Consider the following 24572-nt stretch of genomic DNA (forward strand, 5'->3'; position numbering starts at 1 on the left):
ATAGGTGAACACTAAGGGAGACCCACTACCCAATAATGGGTAGAAGGTTTTTAGTACGCTGTAATCCACGTCTGTTTCAAGGGGCATTGCAGTTCCTCATTATTTTTGGAAAGCCTTCCATTCACTGCTTAGGCCAACAGTGTACAGGAGACCCAGTTGCTATAAATGGAAAAACGGTTTAGTTAAGGCCCTCTGACCTCCATGTCACTTCCAAGGGGCATTGGAGTGCCTCGAAATTTTTGGTAGGCATTGCACTCACTGTATGCCCTATAACTGTGTAGCCGAACCACTCCTTTTGGTACAGAAACATATCCTACAAGACATGTGTGGTTGACTGGCCTGATATTGATGTGAATGGTCCCTGTTCCTCCTGCTCTTTCTCCTTTGCCACCACCTCAACCATCATTCATCATCTGAAGCTTTGTTTTAACAGGAGTCATAGAACTGGGATAGTAGCAGGAAAACATCCAGCAATCCTCGGAGGAGGTAGGATATGCGCCAAAACGCTGACCACCTCAGGCCTAGCCGCTACTACAAAAATGCGCTTGCATTACAAGTAACAGAAAGCTAAGGAGATGGATGGCCTCATGATCATGAATAATTTACTCGTTGTTTAGGAGGCCGACCACTGCTGCTGTCTACCTTCTGAACTTTGTGCTGAAGCCTGATTGACCCAGGACCCGCAATCCTCTATGTCTGGAGGACGTGTTGCATCCCAGTGTCCACCGAGTACGGACACCCGGCCGCCCCCCTGGCGACTGGGGACCAAGCGTGGACACCCGGGCAGCTGGGGACTAAGTATGGATACCAGGCCGCCGACGCAGCCATGACGTGGTGGCCAGATTCCGCCTCCACATGCCTAAAAGACCCAATTTCAAGTGCAAGCAAGCAGTATGGTATTGCAGCCTGGAGTGGATGGGTGGCAGGCTGCATACCTGCGTTTGCATTGCAAGGAATGGGGGAGGTACAATTGAACACTGCCCTGGGACAAGGACTTGCACTGGGATAGTTGCAAGTCTGCATCTTCTGATGCGGCAAGGATCACTTCTGATGGGCACACTTTTAGGCAGTGACCTTGGTGTCAGAGATGCTTCCAGGGGTCTTCCCCTTGCTGTTCCCATGTCTTTTCAGCACTGTATGCATGTGTCACACAGCACATGGCCAGATAAGGTTGTAAAATGTTAAAATTACATTTCCCGGTGAATGCATTTGTCACAGTTGAAAGCAATACAAAAGTGCAAAAACGCATAAACAATGCTACTTGTGAACATAGCCCAAGGTGTGGAGGAGTATTTTTGTTTTTGGTTATTTATTTTACCTTATACACAAGTATTTACCATGGAAAGGATGTTCCTTAACATATTCTACAAGAAAACAGTTTCTGTTTCGTTTTTGAACGTTTTATTGTGAGCCCGTAAAAGTGGCTTAATACCTCTTACCACGTTGTTGACAGCAGTGACCTGGGGGTCAGAAATGCTTCCTGGGGTGATCCCCATGCTGTCCCCATGTCATTTGAGCACTGCCACTATCGTTTTTGGCACTTTTTAGGCTTTCTACAGACTGCCGGGGGTGCCGCTGCAAAAATGCTCGGGTCTCCCATAGACTAACATTGGGCTCGTTGCTCGGGTCAAGCACCCGAGTATCACGGTGAGCTCGGCCCGAGCTTCGAGCACCCGAGCATTTTAGTGCTCGATCAACACTATTAATGAGTGTTTACTTAACTACCGTTAAAGGTACCAGAACTGACAGGCTGAGGACTGTGAGCAGCCAAAAACTTTTATTTGTACATAGTTTGCACTTCTTAAAGTGTTTCTTATTGGTTTTATGCAGACCGCAGAACAAAAACCCTTTTGGCGTGGCCGAAGACCTTGTCCAACAGCTAGATCACCTATGCCCTTCAGCCACGCCCAGGGCCTACGTTGAGGGTTTTAGGACAAGTCCCTCAAATTGCACCTTGTTTAGTGAAATGGACACCCGGCTATAGAATTCACTGTAGTTTATTGAAAAATGCTTTATTGAAGTGAAGAAAGTTTTATTGAAGAAAGTTTTATAATGTCTTGATAAAGAAACCTGTAACGTTAAAGAAAATGTGCCTCCCATAAAGGGAAGAAAAGTTTTGATAAATTCTTATATGTGAATGCATTCTAAAAATTTGCATGTCTTTAAAATACTTTGTTTTTTACTTTGTTCCAGCCAGCGGACGTGCTGTGTTTTACCAGGGGGGTATGTGGCACCCCTGAGGGTTCAGTCACCACAGAGGTACTGCATCTCACCCAGAGGTGTGGTATCCCACTCTCAGGTAAGGATGGAGTACTGCCCCAGACCCAACCACTAGCATCCATTACACTCCACTTCAGAGGGCAGGGCGAGATTGCTCCTAAGGGAGAGCACAATCCCTGGTCCCTAGCTGGAGGGTGGAACCATCTAGTGGGTGTGGGTGGAAGAAGTAGTTTAAGGGAGCACTTCAGTAGGTGTATAAAAAGGGGAGCCATCTTGAGAAAGTGTTCAGTCAGAGGAGGACAGTGACAGGAGCAGGAGCTCTGCTCAGGAGGAGCGGGCCTGAGTTGAGAGGCCCAGGAGGAGAGGCTGAAGAGGAAGGGAGCAGAGGAAGGCTCCAGGAGTGAAGGGATCCCAGGGGCACGGGAAGTGTGGATGCCACTCGTGCGCCTGAATCTACCAGGACGTGGAGGGATCAGGCCACAGAGGGGACCGCCCCTAAACTAGAGGAGAACTACAAGGCTCAGCTAAGAAACCGGAGGCTTCTGTACTTTCAGGGTGCAGTTGCTCACAGCCGCAGCTATATCGCCGAAAAGGTAGCCATATAGGATACAGGGGACTTCAGGTTACCCGCCAAGATCTGAGGTTACCGGCTTGGGACACTGGTTGCGAGGTGCAGGGCAGGAGGGTGAGAGCCAGCACAGGAAGACGACCAAGGAAGGCACACAGAATGGGGTCCCGTTAAGTGTTCTTGAATTACCTGAAGGATTGATGAACCCCTTCCTTGGTGAACGCAGGACGACGTGAGAGGTCACATACCGGTACTGGTGACCTGGAGTTTAACAACTGTGAGTAAACCTTGAAGACTGCACTCCACTGTGTCCTAGCATTATTATCTGCTCCATCCCCTGCACTACACTGCACAGCAACATCTACCTCATCATTAACCATCACAGCACCGCCCTGGAGCTTAGCTCTACCTGTGGAGAGCTGAACCAACTCTGCTGCATTACGAACAGCTCCAGAGGACTGCTCCACAGAGGCGGCTCCATATAGCCGCATACCACAGGTGGCGTCACGAACCTTATATAAAAACTATAATCCCCTTTCAATAATCCCCCTTTTATTGACCGCCCTGGGTCACGGACCGGGTCACCGCCACTGTGACATTCGACCAGCATCGACCGGCCCGGCTACAGAGTACCCCACAGCCCAGGGGGCGCCTCTCTTGTATTGTACATTTCCTTTAAACATATACTATAGTGTTGTATATACTCACTGTGTATTCTGCTGCACGTTGTCAGACATTGAGCTTCATGGACATTATACTCCACGTTTTCCCACATTTTAAGTGTGTCATTTCTTGACATAAAGAACCACTGAGACTTATCTGGAACTAAACAGAGTGTGATCAGATGTGGAGATCGCATTTGGTCTTGGCAGCCATAGTAGCAGTTTGTTGTTACACTGATGACAGGCGATAGGTAACACTATATTGAGCTACTCCTTGAAGCATCTCCCATGTTAGTAAGTAGCTGACCATGGATATTTTCAGTTGATTTTTGTTTTCACGGGATTTATGTGATTTTATCTCAGTGAGATTTGTATGGCACCTCTGATAATATAGTTTCTCAATGGGCAGTGCTGCAGCTTTGTAATGAATGATCAATAGCCGTGGCCAAGATGTACATGATAAAAGTGAACAGATGCTGGTTCTCATCTAAATGGAAATTTCTTCTATGTATACTTGGGGGTTGAAAACACAGGACATAGCACATGACTGGTCTTTGGGTGTAGATCCTTTCCAAGTGAATGAACATAAAGCCAATTAAGTGTCCCGCAGAAACATATCATTTGTCACAATTAAAGTTTAGCATACCGTAGTTCATTTATCAGATGGCAAGTAGTTCTATCAGGAGTATGCTTATAATATCATCATTTTAAAAATATAGGATTATTTTTTGTAAATTTGCTCTATGAAAAGATAGAAACACTAGATACAATTAACACTTATACTATAATCTTGTAAGTGTATAGAATTGCTTAAGAGTAACTAAACTTTACAGATAGATAGATGTTAAATATATATATATATATATATATATATATACACATATATATACAGTACAGACCAAAAGTTTGGACACACCTTCTCATTTAAATATTTTTCTGTATTTTCATGACTATGAAAATCGTACATTCACACTGAAGGCATCAAAACTATGAATTACTGATACTAGTTGATCCAATTAGTGTTTCATTGCAGTATGGTACCCCTTTTATGGTCCTCACAGTGCTTTCTATACAATAAGATGGACCCACAATTCCCGACATCTAGTATAATGCCCCCACAGTGCCCACCACTTTGTATGATGGCCCCACAGTCCCCACAATACACAGTATGATGCCCTCCACAGAACCCTTGCACACGATATGATACTCCCTCAGATGCCCCCCGAACACAGTATGATGCCCCTCACAGAACTCCACAAACAGTTTGATAGACCCCAATGAACAGGCTGATGGTCCCCACAGACACATATACCCACAGTATTGCTAAATCAACATACATTAAAGGGGTTGTCCGATCTTAATTGATAAGTCTGCAGTCACTCTGTGTGACTGCAGACTTATGAATCCCCCCCGGCACATGCCCAGTGTGCTGTGAGAATTTGCCGGTTTCTAAGCCGGGAACGGCGAGAACGTATGCAATACGCATACTCCCAGGCTGAACCCATTTAGTGGGCGGGGCCTCGCTCCATACACTTATTTTGCTAGGCTACGCCCCATCTAGTGATGCAGCTATCCAGTGGGTGCAGCCTCGCTTTATGCAAGTGTATGGCGCAATGCCACGCCCACTAGACAGGTTCTGCCCGGGAATATGTATATCGCATACATACCCACCAGTCCTAGTTCAGAAACCGGTGACTCCTCGAAGTGCACAGTGCATGTACTGGGGAGATTCAAAAGTCTGCAGTCATGCAGGACAACTGCAGACTTATCATTTTAGACCATTTTGATTTGCATGCTAAATCAAAACATGCACACACTCAGCTCTGATTTTATATATATATGACGCGCCCCTGGGCCTGTGTCGCGCTGCGTTGCGCACGCGGGAGCTTACCCGGAGCCGGATCAGATGGGGGTAGTAGTCTCGTGGCGGTGACCCGGTCCGTGCCCAGGGAGTCAAACTAAGTGGCGAGTCTATTAGCAGTAGATGTTGGATGACTACGCCACCCGTTGAATGCAGCTTTGGAGCTGCCGCTGCAGGGCAGACCGCTGAGGCCGGTGGAAGGATGGTGCAGCGGGGATGGTATAACCCCCAACGGGAGGGGTATGGCCTCAGGGCAGCAGACGTGGATGATGGGGTAGCAGGAATCACGCAGAGACGATGCGGTGTAGTTCAGGGTCTTTACTGGTGACAAAGATAGACCCTCCCGGAGTACTGGCTAGCAATTGGGGCCTGGTCAGTCCTTGAGCAGATGGGATCTCCCCTGGCCAGGCGGAGTTGTAGGCCTCCCAAACTAACTGTACTCTTCTGGCTACCTTGCTAGAGGCGGGTATAAGTAGCCCACGTCCCTGAGTGTACCGTGTGGTGCTCACCTGTATGGCCGGTGACTCGGGGCCTTCTAGTAGCTTCCGCTCCACGACGGCGGTGCTGGTCCCATGCGTGTGACCGTGCCTTCGGGTTTCTTGGCCAGAGGACCTGAAATCCCCTGCCTGACGGATTCTGCTGCTGGGTAGGAGTTAGTCCCCACAGCCTCGGACTCCGGGTCCGGTAAGAAATCTTCTCAGTCAGGGCGAGCTCTGCAGCTGCCAGCCCCTGACTCCTTGTAACACTGCTCCCACAGAGCTCCTGTTGTTTCTTCCCATAGCTGCTTCTCTTCTCTGTCTCTACTTCTGGCATGGCCCAGGAGCTGGGCCCAGCCGGAGCCACAGCTCCCTGTCAGCCCTCCTGGCTGAACTCTCCCTCTGAACTCTCTAACCCTGCCTCAGCCCTAGGTTTATATAGGGGTAGTTCTTCCCCTCCCAGGACTGGGCAGGAGGTGTGGCATGCACAGGATCCCTGACCAAGAGACCTCCCACCTGCTCTCAGACATAACATTGCTGTTACTGTGGAAACCAGACCCCTGGGGTGCCACATTCCCCCCTAGTGAAATTTAGTACTCCGGGACTAAACATATTTTTAGAAAAACATAACAAGGTATAAACAATAATAATAAAATAAGAAAAACACATAAAGATGGTTACGGCGTGTCCGCAACCGGGTGCAGTTTTGAAGAAAAGCAAGGTGTCCATTTCACCAAAACAGGGAGACGTAACCAGGTAGGGGTCTGTCCTGCCCCGAGTCCTTAACAGTCTTTAGTCCATTCCTGGGTTACGCTCCAACCATGTACAAAGGATTCCCGGTAAATCCACCAAAGACTCCCATAAATTACTAGAAACACATAATTATTTACAGGATATGGCCGCTATCAGTCCTCGGCCAGTGGGGATAAGGAATGGCTGTTCACAGTCCTCAGCCTGTTAAGGGATAGGGACACACGGGTAACAGTTCACTAGTCCCAACGGGGACCATATTTTAATTAGCAGCAGTTCTTGTACCCTTACGGGTAACTATTTACAGCTCTTTATTCACGCTACTTCCCTTCAGTAGCTATGTCCTCTTTGTGCTCCCTCCTGAGGGTAGTCCTCAGACCCGTCCGGGTCCTCTTGGCTTTCCTCGTATTGGTAGTACTGCAGCTCCTCCTCGGTTAGCTGGGTTAGTATCTCTGCGACAGTCCTCCTCCCAGGTGGCCAGGACTTTACCTCCCTTTGGGCTGCCCCGGTTAATTGGGCCACCAGGATGCTCACTTTTTTGCTCTTCTGTGAGGGGGTACACCTGGAAGAGGCTATCCAGCTTTTCACTAAAGTCATTCAGGGTATGTGACTCCCCTGAGTATTGGGGTAGCCAGGCTGCTCCCGGGATATAGGGCATGGTAAAAGGCATGACTGCAGCAGCGCTGGCGCTGGCGGGGGTTGAGGCAGTGAAGCTCTCCTCCGTATCCGACATCTTCCTCCCCCCTAGTGGACCGTGGCCTACCTTGCGATGATCCTCTTCCGTAGGCCGCGGCTCCGCAGTGGATCGTCAGGGTTGAGGACCTTCCGTCGCGCTCCTGTGACGTCGGCGTCTGCTGGGCTCCTTCCAGGACCTTACGCAACGTCCGGACGTGAGGCGGGGCTTCAGTTCTCGCGCGCCTTCGGAGTCCACGCCCCTCTTCTTCCCGCGCGGCGTCTTCAAGATGGCGTCCAACGGCGGGAAAACTCCACGGATGGCGGGAAGAAGGCAGTAGATGGCGCCGGATGGCGGGAAAACTTCACGGATGGCGGGAAGAAGGCAAAAGATGGCGCCGGATGGCGGGAGACTTCACCACTGGTAAGTTTGAACAGTCTTTTTCAGGCACGCAGTACCCGGTGGTTGCGGGCACGAAATCCTGCCGACTACGCCAAAAGTTGACGCGCCCCTGGGCCTGTGTCGCGCTGCGTTGCGCACGCGGGAGCTTACCCGGAGCCGGATCAGATGGGGGTAGTAGTCTCGTGGCGGTGACCCGGTCCGTGCCCAGGGAGTCAAACTAAGTGGCGAGTCTATTAGCAGTAGATGTTGGATGACTACGCCACCCGTTGAATGCAGCTTTGGAGCTGCCGCTGCAGGGCAGACCGCTGAGGCCGGTGGAAGGATGGTGCAGCGGGGATGGTATAACCCCCAACGGGAGGGGTATGGCCTCAGGGCAGCAGACGTGGATGATGGGGTAGCAGGAATCACTCAGAGACGATGCGGTGTAGTTCAGGGTCTTTACTGGTGACAAAGCTAGACCCTCCCGGAGTACTGGCTAGCAATTGGGGCCTGGTCAGTCCTTGAGCAGATGGGATCTCCCCTGGCCAGGCGGAGTTGTAGGCCTCCCAAACTAACTGTACTCTTCTGGCTACCTTGCTAGAGGCGGGTATAAGTAGCCCACGTCCCTGAGTGTACCGTGTGGTGCTCACCTGTATGGCCGGTGACTCGGGGCCTTCTAGTAGCTTCCGCTCCACGACGGTGGTGCTGGTCCCATACGTGTGACCGTGCCTTCGGGTTTCTTGGCCAGAGGACCTGAAATCCCCTGCCTGACGGATTCTGCTGCTGGGTAGGAGTTAGTCCCCACAGCCTCGGACTCCGGGTCCGGTAAGAAATCTTCTCAGTCAGGGCGAGCTCTGCAGCTGCCAGCCCCTGACTCCTTGTAACACTGCTCCCACAGAGCTCCTGTTGTTTCTTCCCATAGCTGCTTCTCTTCTCTGTCTCTACTTCTGGCATGGCCCAGGAGCTGGGCCCAGCCGGAGCCACAGCTCCCTGTCAGCCCTCCTGGCTGAACTCTCCCTCTGAACTCTCTAACCCTGCCTCAGCCCTAGGTTTATATAGGGGAAGTCCTTCCCCTCCCAGGACTGGGCAGGAGGTGTGGCATGCACAGGATCCCTGACCAAGAGACCTCCCACCTGCTCTCAGACATAACATTGCTGTTACTGTGGAAACCAGACCCCTGGGGTGCCACATATACACACACACATCTCTCCTATATAAACACACTCAGCTCTGCTATGCACACACACATACTGAGATCTGTTATATAAACACACTCAGCACTGATATCCACACACACATATTAAACTCTGTTATATACACACACTCAGCTCTGCTATATATAAACATGCACACCTTGTCTGTATCACCATTATGTGCTGCTGTATCTGTGTCCTGGGAACACAGATACAACTGAAGTCAGAACATACCCCTGACTTCCTGGGACAGCTTCCCAAATTCGGTACAGTCTTGCTGAATCCAGGACAGTTGGGATGTATGAATACAGCGGGAAAGTCCAGCAATAGGGGAGAGGTCTCGGGAGGTCAGCGTTATGTCCCAACTTCAGCTGTATCATCATGTTGTCTCTTGCTCTTTGGCCGTGCTGGCACAAATGCTGCTGTGATCACTCAGTTCCTCTTTGGGGGACAGGCCATCATCTGTCTGTAAACATTATATACACACATAAATGAATTCTCTGCATTCGGCTTTTCTTTAAGTCTGGTCTTCGAACCTACACCTCCAGCATGGTAGGTAGCAGCCTTGGCTATGAACCACAGGATAGGATAATTTTGTGTGAGTTCATCTCTACATGCTGTTCTTCTCTATAGGCACATTGTACTGGCATATAGAGATATAGCTCTATGTACTAATACAATTCTATGTAATAAATATATATTCATATATTTATCTATATATTATGATATTAAATTAGAGCTATTGCGCATGGAGGGCGCAGGAGAAGAGGAAGATCACCAGTATTTTTAAGCTAAAACCTGGAGTGGGTTAAAAGATACAGAAGTGGCGACGTGTTTCTATTATACTTTTTCTCTGAATGTTTCTCACCTGGTTTTGGCTTACAAATATTGATGTAAAATACTGACCAAATACTGATAGTGTGACCGTAGCTTTACACTGACAGTATATTGACATGAAGAGAGCTGTGCAGACTCTGCTCCTACTCTCATTGTGATTGCTAGAAAGAAGGCAGAGTACAATGTGAGCTCTCTCAAACCTCTAACTCTCCATGTGCTTGTCACCAGGAATGCTCCTGCAAAGCGCACTATGTGGCTCTGGTATCATTATAAGGCTACGGTCACACTATCCATATTTGGTCAGTATTTTACCTCAGTATTTGTAATCCAAAAACAGGAGTGGGTGATAAATACAGAAGTGGTGGCGTTTTTCTATTATACTTTACCTCTGATTGTTCCTCACCTGGTTTTGGCTTACCTATACTAAGGAAAAATACCGACCAAATAACGATAGTGGGGCCTTGGCCTAACAGTGAGAGTGTCATGTGGCTGCTAGCAGGGTCGGACTGGCCTGGCGGGGTACCAGTGAAATGCCTGGTGGGCCTCAGAGAACAACGAAGGAAAGGAAAAAAAAATTTTTAGGGGCGCAGGCCCTTGAAAAGTGTGGGAGGCAAGGGCACATGCACGCTGACCTGACCCACCACAGTGACCATGTCCAGCGTCACCTACCGGCGCACCCAGGCAAGTTTTGGAGCCCTGGGAGGAGCCACGCTATAGGGCCTGTGAGTTGGGGGGAGCCCCCCCCCCCCCTCCTCCTCAAATACTCACCTCTCCTTGCTCCCAGCAGCTCAGTGTCTTCAGCGTCTTCTGATTCTGATGTCTCAGTGCAGAGGACGCGATAACGTCACTACCATGCACCCTCTGTCCTGAGCACTGTCGAGTCAGAAGGCGTGCTGAATATACCGGACCTGTGGGGAATTGGAGAGATGAGTACTTGATTTTTTTTTATGTATGCAGCATTATATGGGGCCCATTATAGAGGGCCTAATATACTATATGCAGTATTATATGGGGCCCATTATATAATATATGCAGCATTATATGGGGCCCAATATACTGTATGCAGCATTATATGGGGCCCAATTTACTGTATGCAGCATTGGCAGTGTCCTGTCACTCACTGAGCGCAGGAAAGGTCCGGGGCCTGCTCGCTGCAGGAGTCATTCTCCCCAGCTCCTTGGCGTGAGCATGGATTACAGCGGGGGACACTTAGGACAGGTGAATATAAGGATTTTTTTATTTTATTCTTATTTTTACAGTGGGACACTGCGGGAGCAGACTACTATTCTCAACCTTGCCCCCTGCTGGTGTCGATCGCAGCGCTGGCAGGGAACAATGATGAAGGCAGCATTCAGCACCTGGCACTTGGGAACAGCGCTAACTATATCGCTGATTCCCAAGCGCCGGTATGTGTGCTCCTGATGCGGCACACGGGTGGCAAATGGTTGTCACATGTGCATCACACAAGTGGACACGGACACACGGACACGGATATCTCCAGTACTGATTTTTCCAGTACCGGAAATATCAGGATGTGTGAAAGAGCCCTTAGACCTCAATCATTTGTCCATGTCTCCAGTATGTGTGGTGACAGTTTTCACACGTACTAGAGACACTTACACACGTAGACCCGTTCAAATGAATGGGTCTGGGCACATGTAAGTGTTTTTCCATGGACCGTGTGTCCATGGGCAAAACACGCTGACATGTCCATTTTTTACCTGCGGCACAGGCTGCAAAACGTCTCACACACGTGCACACTGATGACATCCGTGTGTCATCAGTGTGACACATATCAGCGTCTGGGAAACAGCTGTACAGTTCGCGCTGTTCCCATGCGCCAGATGCTGGAGGCAAGGCTCATCATTGTCCCCTTCTTGCGCTGAGATCAGCGTGAGCAGGGAACAATGTTGAGAGTTGTATTCAGCCCCCGCTTAATATATCAAGTGTAAAAATAGGAATAAAATAAAAAAACAACAATATACCTCACCTGTCCAAAGTGTAAAGAATCCATAGTGTTCCATCTGTGCGGCATTTGCTCATCACAATAAGCTGTGGCTTGAGGAGACCACTCATGTTTAAGAGCAAAGGATAATGACATGATGGAGCGAAAGTGGGCCCCTGAACTGCAATGACCTCAATGATGGTAAAAACTGACACACTGACCAAACAGTAATGGTAAAAACGAACACACAAATACAAATACTGCCAATACACTGCATGGAGAATTATATGGGGCCAATAATACTGTATGTAGCAATATATAGGGCCCATTATACTGTATGTAGCACTATGTGGTGCCCATTATACTATATGGAGCAATATATGGGGCTCATAATACTGTATAGAGAACTATGTGGGGTCATTATTCTGTATGGAGGACAGTGTGGTGCCCATAATTCTGTATGGAGGACAATGTGGTGCCCATAATTCTGTATGGAGGACTATGTTGTGCCCATAATTCTGTATGGAGGACTATGTGGTGCCCATAATTCTGTATGGAGGACTAGCAGTCCGACCCTAGCTGCTAGGAGACAGAGTGTGCATACTGTGCCCAGCTCTACACAAAAGTCTGTTGTTGTTACAGCACAGTCGAGCATCTGTTTTCTGCAGGAAGGCAGTAAAATTAGGTGATTAAACCTTTAAGCAAATTTGCTAAATTTATATCCAAGCATGAAAATTAAAAAAACTAAAAAAGTTTAGTTACTCTTTAACCACTTTCAAGACTATGCCATTTATCGAGGTTCCTAACCAGGCATATTTTCTGCGTTTTTTTTGTATATGTGGTTTAAAGAGCTGTAAAAAAGTTTCTCGTTTGGATATTGAAATAATTTTTGTTTCTTATGTGAAACATGGGGCTTCTTTTTTACGTCATTCTCAAACTCTCTTTTTCATTTTTTTCTTGATATCGAGCAAAATAAGGAAATACATGTCTGATTGGAGTATATTAGCCCCAGTCACAGTGGAAATGCAGCTTCCTGATTGCATAGCTGAACTGACAGGATATCCTAGGACCCAGCAGCTCCTGCCCCCCGACCATCTACGCCCAGCAATCACGTGACCACTGGGACCGGAGGAAGAAGCGCCATTAGAGCTTTATATAACTGTATACCCAACGCTTGTTGAGCGCTCTGTACACAGTGATCGAGAAGGCAGAGATGGTAATAAACCATCTGTTCCTTCTCTATGGGGAGTCTGGCTATTTTGGAACATTATTGTAATGTAAAACGAAGACCGCCCAAACCAGAAGTTGTTAAAGAGATTATAAATAGTGATGAGCGAGCACTAAAATGCTCGGGTACTCGTTGCTCGGGTTGAGCAAATTGGAATACTCGGGTGCAACGAGCCCAATGTAAGTCTATGGGAAACTCGAGCATTTTTCAGGCGGCTCCCCCCGGCGGTCTGCAGAGGGCCTAAAAATTGCCCAAATCGATGGGAACAGTGCTCAAATGACATGGGAACAGCATGGGGAAGACCCCTGGAAGCAACTCTGACTCCCAGATCACTGCTGTCAACAAAGTGGTCAGAGTATGCGACTTTTACGGACTCACAATAAAACATACAAAAACGAAACCAAAATGGATTTTCCTAGGAAATACAGTCATATGAAAAAGTTTGGGCACCCCTATTAATCTTAAGCTTATTGTTTTATAAAAATTGGTGTTTTTGCAACAGCTATTTCAGTTTGATATATGTAATAACTGTTGGACACAGTAATGTTTCTGCCTTGAAATGAGGTTTATTGTACTAACAGAAAATGTGCAATCTGCATTCAAACAAAATTTGACAGGTGCATAAGTATGGGCACCTCACCAGAAAAGTGACATTAATATTTAGTAGATCCTCTTTTTGCAAAAATAACAGCCTCTAGTCGCTTCCTGTAGCTTTTAATGAGTTCCTGGATCCTGGATGAAGGTATTTTTGACCATTCCTCTTTACAAAACAATTCCAGTTCAGTTAAGTTTGATAGTCGCCGAGCATGGACAGCCCTCTTCAAATGATCCCACAGATGTTCAATGATATTCAGGTCTGGGGACTGGGATGGCCATTCCAGAACATTGTAATTGTTCCTCTGCATGAATGCTTGAGTAGATTTGGAGCGGTGTTTTGGATCATTGTCTTGCTGAAAGATCCATCCCCTGTGTAACTTCAACTTTATCACTGATTTTCTGAACATTATTGTCAAGAATCTGCTGATACTGAGTGGAATCCATGCGTCCCTCAACTTTAACAAGATTCCCGGTGCCGGCATTGGCCACACAGCCCCAAAGCATGATGGAACCTCCACCAAATTTTACTGTGGGTAGCAAGTGTTTTTCTTGGAATGCTGTGTTTTTTTGCCGCCATGCATAACGCCTTTTTGTATGACCAAACAACTCAATCTTGGTTTCATCAGTCCACAGGACCTTCTTCCAAAAAGAAATTGGCTTCTCCAAATGTGCTTTTGCATACCTCAGCCGACTCTGTTTGTGCCGTGCTTGCAGAAACGGCTTCTTTCGCATCACTCTCCCATACAGCTTCTCCTTGTGCAAAGTGCGTTGTATAGTTGACTGATGCACAGTGACACCATCTGCAGCAAGTTGATGCTACAGCTCTCTGGAGGTGGTCTGAGGATTGTCCTTGACTGATCTCACCATTCTTCTTCTCTGCCTTTCTGATGTTTTTCTTGGCCTGCCACTTCTGGCCTTAACAAGAACTGTCCCTGTGTTCTTCCATTTCCTTACTATGTTCCTCACAGTGGAAACTGACAGATTAAATCTCTGAGACAGCTTTTTGTATCCTTCCCCTGAACAACTATGTTGAATAATCTTTGTTTTCAGATCATTTGACAGTTGTTTTGAGGAGCCCATGATGCCACTCTTCAGAGGAGATTCAAACAGGAGAACAACTTGCAAGTGGCCACTTTAAGTAGCTTTTCTCATGATTGCATACACCTGGCTATGAAGTTCAAAGCTCAATGAGGTTACAAAACCAAAAAAAGGGCTTTAGTAAGTCAGTAAAAAGTAGGTAGGAGTATTTAAAACAAGAAAATGATAAGGGTGCCCATACTTATGCACCTGTCAAATTTTGTTTGAATGCAGATTGCACATTTTCTGTTAGTACAATAAACCTCATTTCAAGGCAGAAACATTACTGTGTCCAACAGTTATTACATATATCAAACTGAAATAGCTGTTGCAAAAACACCAATTTTTATAAAATATTAAGCTTAACATTAATAGGGGTGCCCAAACTTTTTCATATGACTGTATGTTAAAGAACATCCTTTCCAGGGTAATGACTTGTATATAAGGCAAAATAAATAACCAAAAACAAAAATACTCCTCCACACCTTGGGCTATGTTCACACGTAGCGTTTTTGATGCGTTTTTGCACTTTTGCATTGCTTTCAACCAAGACAAATGCATTCACCAGGAAATGTCATTTTAACATTTTACAACCTTATCTGGCCATGTGGTGTGTGACACATCATCAGACACATGCATACAGTGCTGAAAAGACATGGGAACAGCATGGGGAAGACCTCTGGAAGCATCTCTGACTTCCAGGTCACTGCCTAAAAGTGTGCCCATCATAAGTGATCCTTGGCGCATGCGAATATGCCTCCCCCCATGCACCTGTCATTGCAGACTTGCAACAATCACCGTACATGTCCTTGTCCCACTGCAGCGTTCAGTTGTCCCTACCCCATTCCTTGGAATGCAAGCGCAAGTATGCAGGCAGCCACCCACCCACAGGCTGCAATACTATACTGCCAAATTTTTGACAGCTGCATGCACTTGAAATGTGGCCTTTTAGGCTTGTGGAGGCGGAAGCTTTTCATAACCACATGCCGGCGGCGGCCTGGTGTCCATACTCGGACCCCAGCCGCCACTATATTTCCCGATATCGCCTCCACCTTCCACAAGCACGGGTCCCACAAAATTACCCGTGCCCTCTCCAGTACACTTACTGGGAAGTACCACCTAACCACAAACACGTGGACAGGTGAATGTGGCCAGGGACGGTACGGAGCCAGTCCACAACTTTTTTTTGCTAAGAGTTGTATTTAGCCAGTGAAAGGACTGGCATAGAGGGAAACTGCATCTACCCTGCGTGTCATTTCTCCCAGGAAGTCCTGTAATTGAGCTTGTTGCAGAAGCAATGGCAGCCTGTCCAACATCAACTCGCACTTGTCGGTGGTGCTTTGACACACAAACATCTTTCTTTGTGCATTTAATTTGCTGAATACAGAGTGGGACAATGGCCAGATCTGTAATGCGTTTTGAGAAATAACATGCATAAGCATGGCCGATCCTCATTAAAAAAGCAGCCACAGAGTGTCCGGGAACCTTCCCCCACACTATTCTTAGCCAGGGCTGCTTTTGGGCAGGTTTGGACGGGCCCACCAGAGAACCGGAGACTCCTCCGGCGGGCCTTAGCTTCTCCTTCAGGAGAGTTCATAGTGCCGAGGTGAGGCCATGATGATGTTACAGGCCACCATCTGCTTAGTTTTCTGTTACTTGGAATGCAAGTGCAAGTATGCAGCCAGCCACCCACCTACCCACAGGCCGCAACACTAAACTGACAGATTTCTGTGCTGCTCTTTGCACTTGAAATATGGCCTTTTAAGCTTGTGGAGGCATAATCTTTTCACAACCTCATGCCAGCGGCGGCCGGGTGTCCATACTCGGTCCCCAGCTGCCACTATATTTCCCGGTATCGCCTCCGCCTTCCACAAGCATGGGTCCCACAACATTACCCGTGCCCTCCCCAGAGCACTTACTGGGAAAGACCGCCTAACCACAAACACGTGGACAGGTGAATGTGACCAGGGACGGTACGGAGCCAGTCCACAACTTTTTTTTGATGAGAGTTGTATTTAGCTCGGTGAAAGGACTGGCATAGAGGGAAACCGTATCTACCCTGCGTGTCATTTCTCCCAGGAAGTCCTCTAAAGCTGCTTGCACTTGAAATGTGGCCTGAACATTGGTGCTGCTACTTTTCTGTGGGAATTTGCTTGCCTCCTACCAGTCTGGAATATTTCCAGCAAACTATGGTATGACGCCATGGTATTAGCACTGCCCCCCAGTACCAGTAGCGAAGCCATCCCCAATTTCCTTCTCAGGAATTTTATTTGGTAGACTGAGTGGCGGCCCAAATACATTTTCTCACAAAGGAGCTGAAGATAGAGTGGCAGCACATTGGATCAGTGGTTAGCACTGAAGCCTTGCAGCGCCGGGATCCTCGGTTCAAATCCAGCAAGGACAACATCTGCAAGGACTTTGTATGTTCTCCCCGTGTTTGCATGTGTCTCCTCCTCAGTAAAAAAGCATCCATAGAGTGTCCGGGAACCTTCCCACACACTTTTCTTAGCCAGGACTGCTTCTCGGCAGGGTTGGATGGTCCCACCAGAGAATCCTCTGGTGTGCCTTGGCTTCTACCTCAGGAGAGTTCATGATAGCGCTAACTTTGCAGCTGCTATAGGGCTCTTGAGCGGGAGAGAAAGGTTAGCCCTCAGAATCAAATCCTCTGGTGGGCACAAAGTTTTTCAATCTGAAACACCTTCTCAGTGGGAGTTGTATTTCACCACAGCCATATTCTTTAGATCGGTGAAAGGACTGGCATAGAGGGAAACCATATCTACCCCGGCTGTCATTTCTCTCCCATTGTCACACACAACCATACCTGTATGTCACAGATCAGGCTGCTGTGTTACACCTTTCAACAACTCTGCAGCGCTGGGTGGTTTGTCAAGTAAGCATTAAGCATGTTATTTTCAGCACAGCCTGTTGTCGCTTGGCCAAGGCAGTGCTGCAGCGCTGTCAGCTTGTGACTGATGTGGTCATTTCGGAGATGGAGGAAGAGGTGCATGAGCTGAACAATGTGATTACATTGAGGTTAAATTGGTGCCGCTGTTTTTTATACTAAAGAAAGATCCTATTGTTTTGGTTTTTTTACCTTATTTTTTAAGACAAATGTATTCACCGGGAAATGTCATTTTAACATTTTACAACCTTATCTGGCAATGTAGTGTGTGACACATCATCAGACACATCCTTTTTTATTTATGATGGAGGGACTCTGAAAGTCATAAAGCCTATTTTTATAGGGACATCATACGGCCCTTACTATTCTTAAAAGGGCAGCAGTCTGCCCTAGCTATTGTTAGAGAGCCATCAGCCGGCTATGCTTTGTTGTTCCCATTATTAACAAGTGGATCTCCTATACTATTATTGCGTATCCAGTGACTGCAAGGGCTGCCAAAAATTTGGACGCAACCCAATACCCCTTTGAAGAGACATAGAGGAGGGTCTCAGTAAAAAAAATGTTCCCATCATAAAGGAGCAGGTCACCTATAGTGGTAATGCCCATGCTGTGACTGCAAGGGCTGCCAAAATTGGGGAAAAAACCCCACTAAGAATTTAAAGACACATAGAGCAGGGCCACAGTAACAAGGTACGACATGCTCCCATTAGAAAGGAGAGGGTCTGCTATATAGTTATAGGGTATGCAGTGAGTCCAACGGCTGACCAATTTTTTAGGAAAAACCCCACTAAGAATTTAAAGAAACACAGAGCAGGGCCACAGTAACAAGGTATGACATGTTCCCATTAGAAAGGAGAGGGTCTGCTATACAGTTATAGGGTATGCAGTGAGTCCAACGGCTGACCAATTTTAGGAAAAACCCCACTAAGAATTTAAAGACACATGGGGCAGGGCCATAGTAATGACAAATTCCCATTAGAAAGGAGAGAGTCCCCCATAGTGTTGGCCTATGCAGTGAATGCAAGGGCTGCCAAAAATTTGGAGGCACTTCAATGCCCTTTGGAAGAGATGTGGAGGAGGGCCTCATAAAAAAATGTTTCCACTAGAAAGGAGCGGGCTTCCTATACTTGTAATGCCCATGCACTAAGTGTATGGGCTGACAAACATTTACCCCCGGGGGGTATACATGAACATACTGTATAAAAAATTTTTTTTACAGGCATCATAAACACCCTTTAAAAAAATTATGTGGGTGTTGCATCATAGACCAGGATCACCCTGGTGATATGGTGGTGGAGGACGAGGAGAACGAGGAGGACAAGAGCAAATAGCCAAAATCAGCAAGGGTATTCCCATGTGTAGGTGTGAAAAGGTGCATGGGAATACACCTCCCAAGAAAAGACACTGGATTTGAGATTATATTACGCTGCTATCATTCGGTGGTGTTGAGAAATCTGGCCCAATCCAGCCCTTGTTCATTTTTATAAGAGTCAGCCTGTCAACATTTTCAGCTGACAGGCAGATGCGCTTATCAGTTATAATTCCACCAGTGGCACTAAAAACCCGCTCTGATAAAACACTGGCGGCAGGGCAGGCCAGGACCTCAAAGGCATAGAGAGCCAGTTCATTCCAAGTATCCAGCTTGGATACCCAATAATTATAAGGCACAGCGGAATCACGTAGGACGTTGGTACGGTTGGCATGGTACTCCCTCAGCATCTTCCCAAACTTTGCACTCCTTGTGAGAGTACCCCACGCCTCAGGGCCTGTGCAATGGGAGGGTCTGAAAAAACTCTCCCAGAACTTTGACAGTGTTCCCCTGCCTCTGCTGGATTGTAGTTGTGTCTCTCTCGCCTGTACTCCTTGGTTGTCCAATGAAGTGTGCCCTCTGCTGCCAGCGTTTTCAGATGGGAATTTTTCTAATAGTTCCGCAACAAGGGCCTTCTGGTACTGCCCCATTTTTGTACACCTGTCCGCCTCAGGAATAAGAAATATAAAGTTCTCCTGGTAGCGTGGGTCTAGAAGTGTCACCAACCAGTAATGACTGTCACTCAAAATTTTGAGAACGCAAGGGTCATGGGAAAGGCAGCGTAACATAAACTCAGCCATGCGTGCCAGACTACTAACAGGCAAGACTTCCGTGTCCTCATCAAGAGGATAACTGACCATGCTCTGCTCCTCCTCCTCTCTGTTCTCTGGCCATCCATGCTGAACAGACGGTATGACAGCTGTGCAGGTAGTACCGCCTATAGAGCATGAAACTAGCTCCTGTCCTTCCTCCTCCTCCTCTTCTTCCTCATTGTCACCCAATCCATGGGATGAGATGAGGCTTGGCTGTGTGTAATCACCTTGTATGGTTCCTTGCTCCATCTCATCGTGCTCCGCCTGCAATGCATCCTCTTTGATTGTGAGCAGAGAGCGTTTCAGAAGACGGAGAAGCGGGATGGTGACGCTAATTATGCTGTCATCACTGCTCACCATCTTGGTGGAGTCCTCAAAGTTTTGGAGGATGGTACATATGTCTGACATCCATGTCCACTCCTGAGGTCTTATGTGTGGAGTCTGAACTGACTACCGACGGCCTTGTTGATGCTGGTACTTAACAACTGCCCTCTTCTACTCACAAATCCTTCCCAACATCTGCAGTGTAGAGTTCCAACACGTGGGGACATCACACACCAGTCTGTGAGCTGGAAGCTGCAAACGCTGCTGAAACACTGCAAGGGCGGCGGAAGCTGTAGCTGACTTTCTAAAATGGGCACACAGATGGCGTACTTTAACAAGCAGATCCGGCAGCGCTGGGTAGGATTTGAGAAACCGTTGAACCACGAGGTTAAGCAAATGGGCCAGGCATGGTACGTGTGTGAGCTCGCCTCACCTCAGAGCCGCCACCTGGTTCCAGCCATTGTCACACACGACCATGCCTGGCTGTAGGTTCAGCGGTGTGAGCCACAGATCTGCCTGCTCTTTCAGAGCTGTCCACAACTCTTCAGCATTGTGCGGTTTTTCACCTAAGCATATTAGCTTCAGCACAGCCTGTTGCCGCTTGGCCGAGGCAGTGCTGCAGTGCTTTCAGCTTGTGACTGATGTGGTCATTTCGGAGATGGAGGCTGAAGAAGAGGAGGAGGCTGAGGAGGATGAGGTGCAGGAGCTGTAGACCGTGGGGGCAACCCTGATTGACCTAGGACCCGCAATCCTTGGCATCGGTAGGACGTGTTCCGTCCCAAGGTCCGCTGGGTCCCGGCTTCCACTATGTTAACCCAGTGTGCCGTCAGAGATATGTACCGTCCCTGCCCACAAGCACTTGTCCACGTGTACGTGGTTAGGTGGACTTTACCGGTAACTGCGTTGTTGAGAGCACGGCTAATGTTTTGGGACACGTGCTTGTGTAATGCGGGGACGGCACACCGGGAGAAATAGTGGCAGCTGGGGACCGAGTACCGAGGGACGGCCACTGCCATAAGGTTGCGGAATGCTTCCGTCTCCACGAACCTAAAAGGCAACATTTCGAGCGCAAGCAGTCGTGAAATGTGAGAATTTAGTAGTGTGGCCTGTGGGGTGTTGGCTGCATATTTGCGCTTGCGTTCCAAGGACTGGGGTATGGACAACTGAACGCTGGGCTGGGACAGGGACATGGACGTGCTTCCTGATGCTGCTACTTGAGAGTGTGCAATGACAGGTGCAGGGCAGAAGGCATCTTCGCATGCACTATGGACAGGGGTTTGCCTTGCATGCACTACAGCAGAAGAAACAATGGTGCCACCCGCAGACACTGTTCCTGGACCCTGGGGTTCGGCCCACAACGTCGGGTGCTTTGCTGCCATGTGCCTGATCATGCTGGTGGTGGTCAGGCTGGTCGTTTTGCCACCCCTGCTGATGCTGGCCTGGCAGGCTGTGCAAATGGCCTTTTTGGGGTTATCGACAGAGTCTTTAAAAAACAACCAGACTCGGGAAGACCTAACAGTTGTACTGGTAACTTCCTTCGTGTCGGTGTTACGGGGAACGGTGGCCTGGCTTCTGTAAGCGGCCACCACACTGCTTCTTCCTGCCTATTGGGGTGCTCTGCCTCCCTCCCCCTGTGTGCTGCTGTCTTCGCTCTGCATGTCCTCCTGCCAGATTGGGTCAGTTACTGTATCATCCACCACCTCGTCTTCCACTTCCGCACTCTGGTCCTCCTCCTGACTTTCTGGCAATTGTGTCTCATCATCGTCCACCTCTTGTGACACTTTCCCACCATCGCCTTCGTGTGACCGTGGCTGCTCAAATATTTGGGCATCGCTACATGCGATCTCCTCTTGCCCCGCTTCAAGTGGACCGGGCGAGAAGCCCGAATCTATAAATGGAAAAGTGAACAGCTCTTCAGAGTGTCCAAGTGTGGGATCAGTTGTCTCTGGGTACTCGGCATAGTGGGAGGAAGGAGTATCAGGGTGAGGAATATGTGGTCCAGACTCACAGCTACTGAGACTTGACTGTGTGGAAGACAGGGTGGTGGTGGTGGCTAAGTGACTGGAAGCATTATTCGCTATCCAACCAACAACCTTTTGACACTGCTCTGGGTTCAATAGTGGTGTGCTGCAGTCCCCTAGAAATTGGGACAGGAAGGTCAGGCGAGAATATGTGGGTGTTTCTTGTGGCACCATTTCGGCTTGCCCACGGCCTTGTCTTCGGCCTCTGCATGCACCATTAGCATCACGTCCAGTTCCCCGTCCCTTGCCACGTGCCTTGCCCATTCTAAATGGAGGACAGTATCTTCCACCCTCACTACAAATGATTGAGTTTGGAGTGAACTTATATGTGATCCGTGTGATGGAGAAAACAGAGTTTTAAATACCTTGCCTGTAGGTAAGTAGTTTGACCAGCAAACTGCGGTGAATTGCTTCACTGACACACTAAAGGAAATTTTTAATGGAGGCCAGAAATGGCAGTATTTTCTGACAACGTATATGTGATCCGTTTGACGGAGAAAACACAGTTTTAAATAGCTGGATTTCTAGCGCTCTAATATGGAAAGGACCTGGTTGTATTTTGCAGTGCCAACAAGCAAATGGCGCAGAAAAAACGGTGTTCTCTGGACTGCTTTTTAAGCAAATATTGAGGATTAAGATCCAAAGAAAAGTATTCCTGGCCCCTGAGACCTGGGCCTTTGTATAGAAATATCTAACAGCAGCAGAATGCAGAATTGGAATGGAGCCTCTTGTGCTATATGCACTGCAGTCTGCTATATACACTGCCTGCCTGCCTATATACACTGCCTGCCTGATATCTCTGCAGATGGATTAGTCCTCAGAAGGACTGTTTGTTAAGATGGATATGTGTAATGTACGTTTTTTCTCCCTACACTACCTAATACACAATCAAATCTCTCCCTGACGCAGCAGCACCTCTCCCTACACTGTCTGATCCGGAGTGACTGTGACGAGCATGGCGGCGCCAGGTCTGATATAGACCTGATGACGCTGTGCGGCCAGCCAATCACTGTAATGCCACAACCAACATGGCTACAGCATTACAGTGCATGGTAGGCAATCCCTGCATGTTCATTGGCTCTCTAAAGAGTGCCAAACATACAGGGAGGGGACCCGAGTTCCCGCCCGAGCACCCCGGAAATACTCGGCGAGCACCGAGCAGCAGCAACCATACTCGCTTATCACTAATTATAAACCTAGAAATCAATGATAAAACCATTAAAAAAAAGCCAGCAGCAAGCCTATTTGTCTGTCTGCAAGGACTTCAGCAAGCTCTTAAAACAAACCTTTCTAGATATCTGCCATTGTGGTAGGTTCATTTTATACACTGGTTTTCTCCTTGCTTTAGCAGAAAATGTTAAGTGACTGATTTAGGACACAGCCCCACTACCAGTATTTGGTCAGTATTTTTTCTCAGGAGAGGGAGCTAAAACCAGGTGAGGAACAATTAGAGAAAAGGTATTATAGAAACAAGTCACCAATTCTGCATTTATCACCCACTACTGGTTTTGGCTCCCACTCCTGAGAAAAAATACTGACTGAATACTGACCAAACACTGATAGTGGGCCTGTGGCCTTAACTACAGAAACAGGGCTATCTTTTGCTTTGTGTCAATTTTACCAATCTTAAAGTGAACCTGTCAAAAACTTTAATTCCCTCACTGTCTATATTATTTATATGACTATGTTGCCATTTAAAAGATAAGACAGTAGAACCATATATGACCTCAAAGTACTGCTCCACCAGTGAAAAATCACACTATAAAGTTGTGTGTAGAAGTGCACTGAATTGTTACGATGTACTTCTAGCTTCTCAGCTGCATTTCATACATAGCAGAACCCTTCCCAGGCTAATTGACTGATCAGTAGCCGAGTAAAAGAGCAAATGATCTGTCAAACAGCCAGGAGAGGATACTGCTTGATAGTAAAATATAGTGCGACGCTGAGAAGCTAGAAGTGCACCGTCACTCCACAACGCACTTACACACGCAGCTCCAAAACGGGATTTCTTGATGCTTTGGGTTCATAAAGGGATTGACTGGTTTATATTTTAAAAAGCTACAAAATTATATCAATGGTTAAAGTTTCCAACAGGTTCCCTGTAAAGTGCTGCTTTAGCATTACTTCCAGCTCCACAACACGGGCAATTCATACAAGTAAGTAACAGACACTTTGTATAGATCTGACTTGACCTTCGTAAGTCCTTGCAGCTATTATTACACTACCTTTTCAGACTACCTGACCCATGTCATTATGTGTCTAGAATAAAAATATTGTACTTGATTGTAATCTGAGAGCTGGGAACAAAGTTCTATTTGCTATATACTGAAATTTGTAACAGGTGCATTGACAATGTGGGGCTTGATACACTGCAAAAAAATGGCAACAATACACTTTTCTTAAAATAACATACACATAGTTTTACATATTGAGAAGCAACATGAGGTTTGCCCCCTTTGTAAAAGATACAAAAAAACTGTTTATTTTCATTGTTAAGTAGGTCTGAATCCATAACCAGTGTCCACTATGTAATACTGGATTAATATTACATGTTTTTTTTTAAATAGTAAAACGAAAAAAAAATACAATTTGGTCGTTGAGTAATATTCTTTCACAATGTTTACATAATTACCATAAGCCCTATCTAATCTACCCTTGTTAAATATCATATTGATTCTTTGGGTGTAATAAATGTCATATCCTCAATAAAAATATCCTGGAGTGAAACCAGGAACT

The 24572-nt window shown here is 47.3% G+C and overlaps 1 protein-coding gene across 3 annotated transcripts in view; it reads right to left on the minus strand.

Moving 5' to 3' along the window:
• ROS1 (ROS proto-oncogene 1, receptor tyrosine kinase) overlaps positions 1–24572 on the minus strand; it is a 422859-nt gene that overhangs the window by 325203 nt on the left and 73084 nt on the right. For 2 of the 3 annotated variants that reach the window (XR_012318445.1, XM_073675911.1), the window contains exon 7: positions 3497–3613. The exons of the other annotated variant lie outside the window; for it this stretch is intronic. Coding sequence is in view for 1 of the 2 variants with exons in the window: in XM_073675911.1 (XP_073532012.1) it covers positions 3497–3613 (117 nt within the window). In the remaining variant the exon portion in view is untranslated. The remainder of the gene's footprint in view (positions 1–3496; positions 3614–24572) is intronic. 3 annotated transcript variants of the gene reach the window in all.

This window comes from Phyllobates terribilis, unplaced genomic scaffold, assembly GCF_046119375.1.
Source record: "Phyllobates terribilis strain yellow unplaced genomic scaffold, ASM4611937v1 Scaffold_3__8_contigs__length_932513732, whole genome shotgun sequence".
Lineage (NCBI taxonomy): Eukaryota > Metazoa > Chordata > Amphibia > Anura > Dendrobatidae > Phyllobates > Phyllobates terribilis.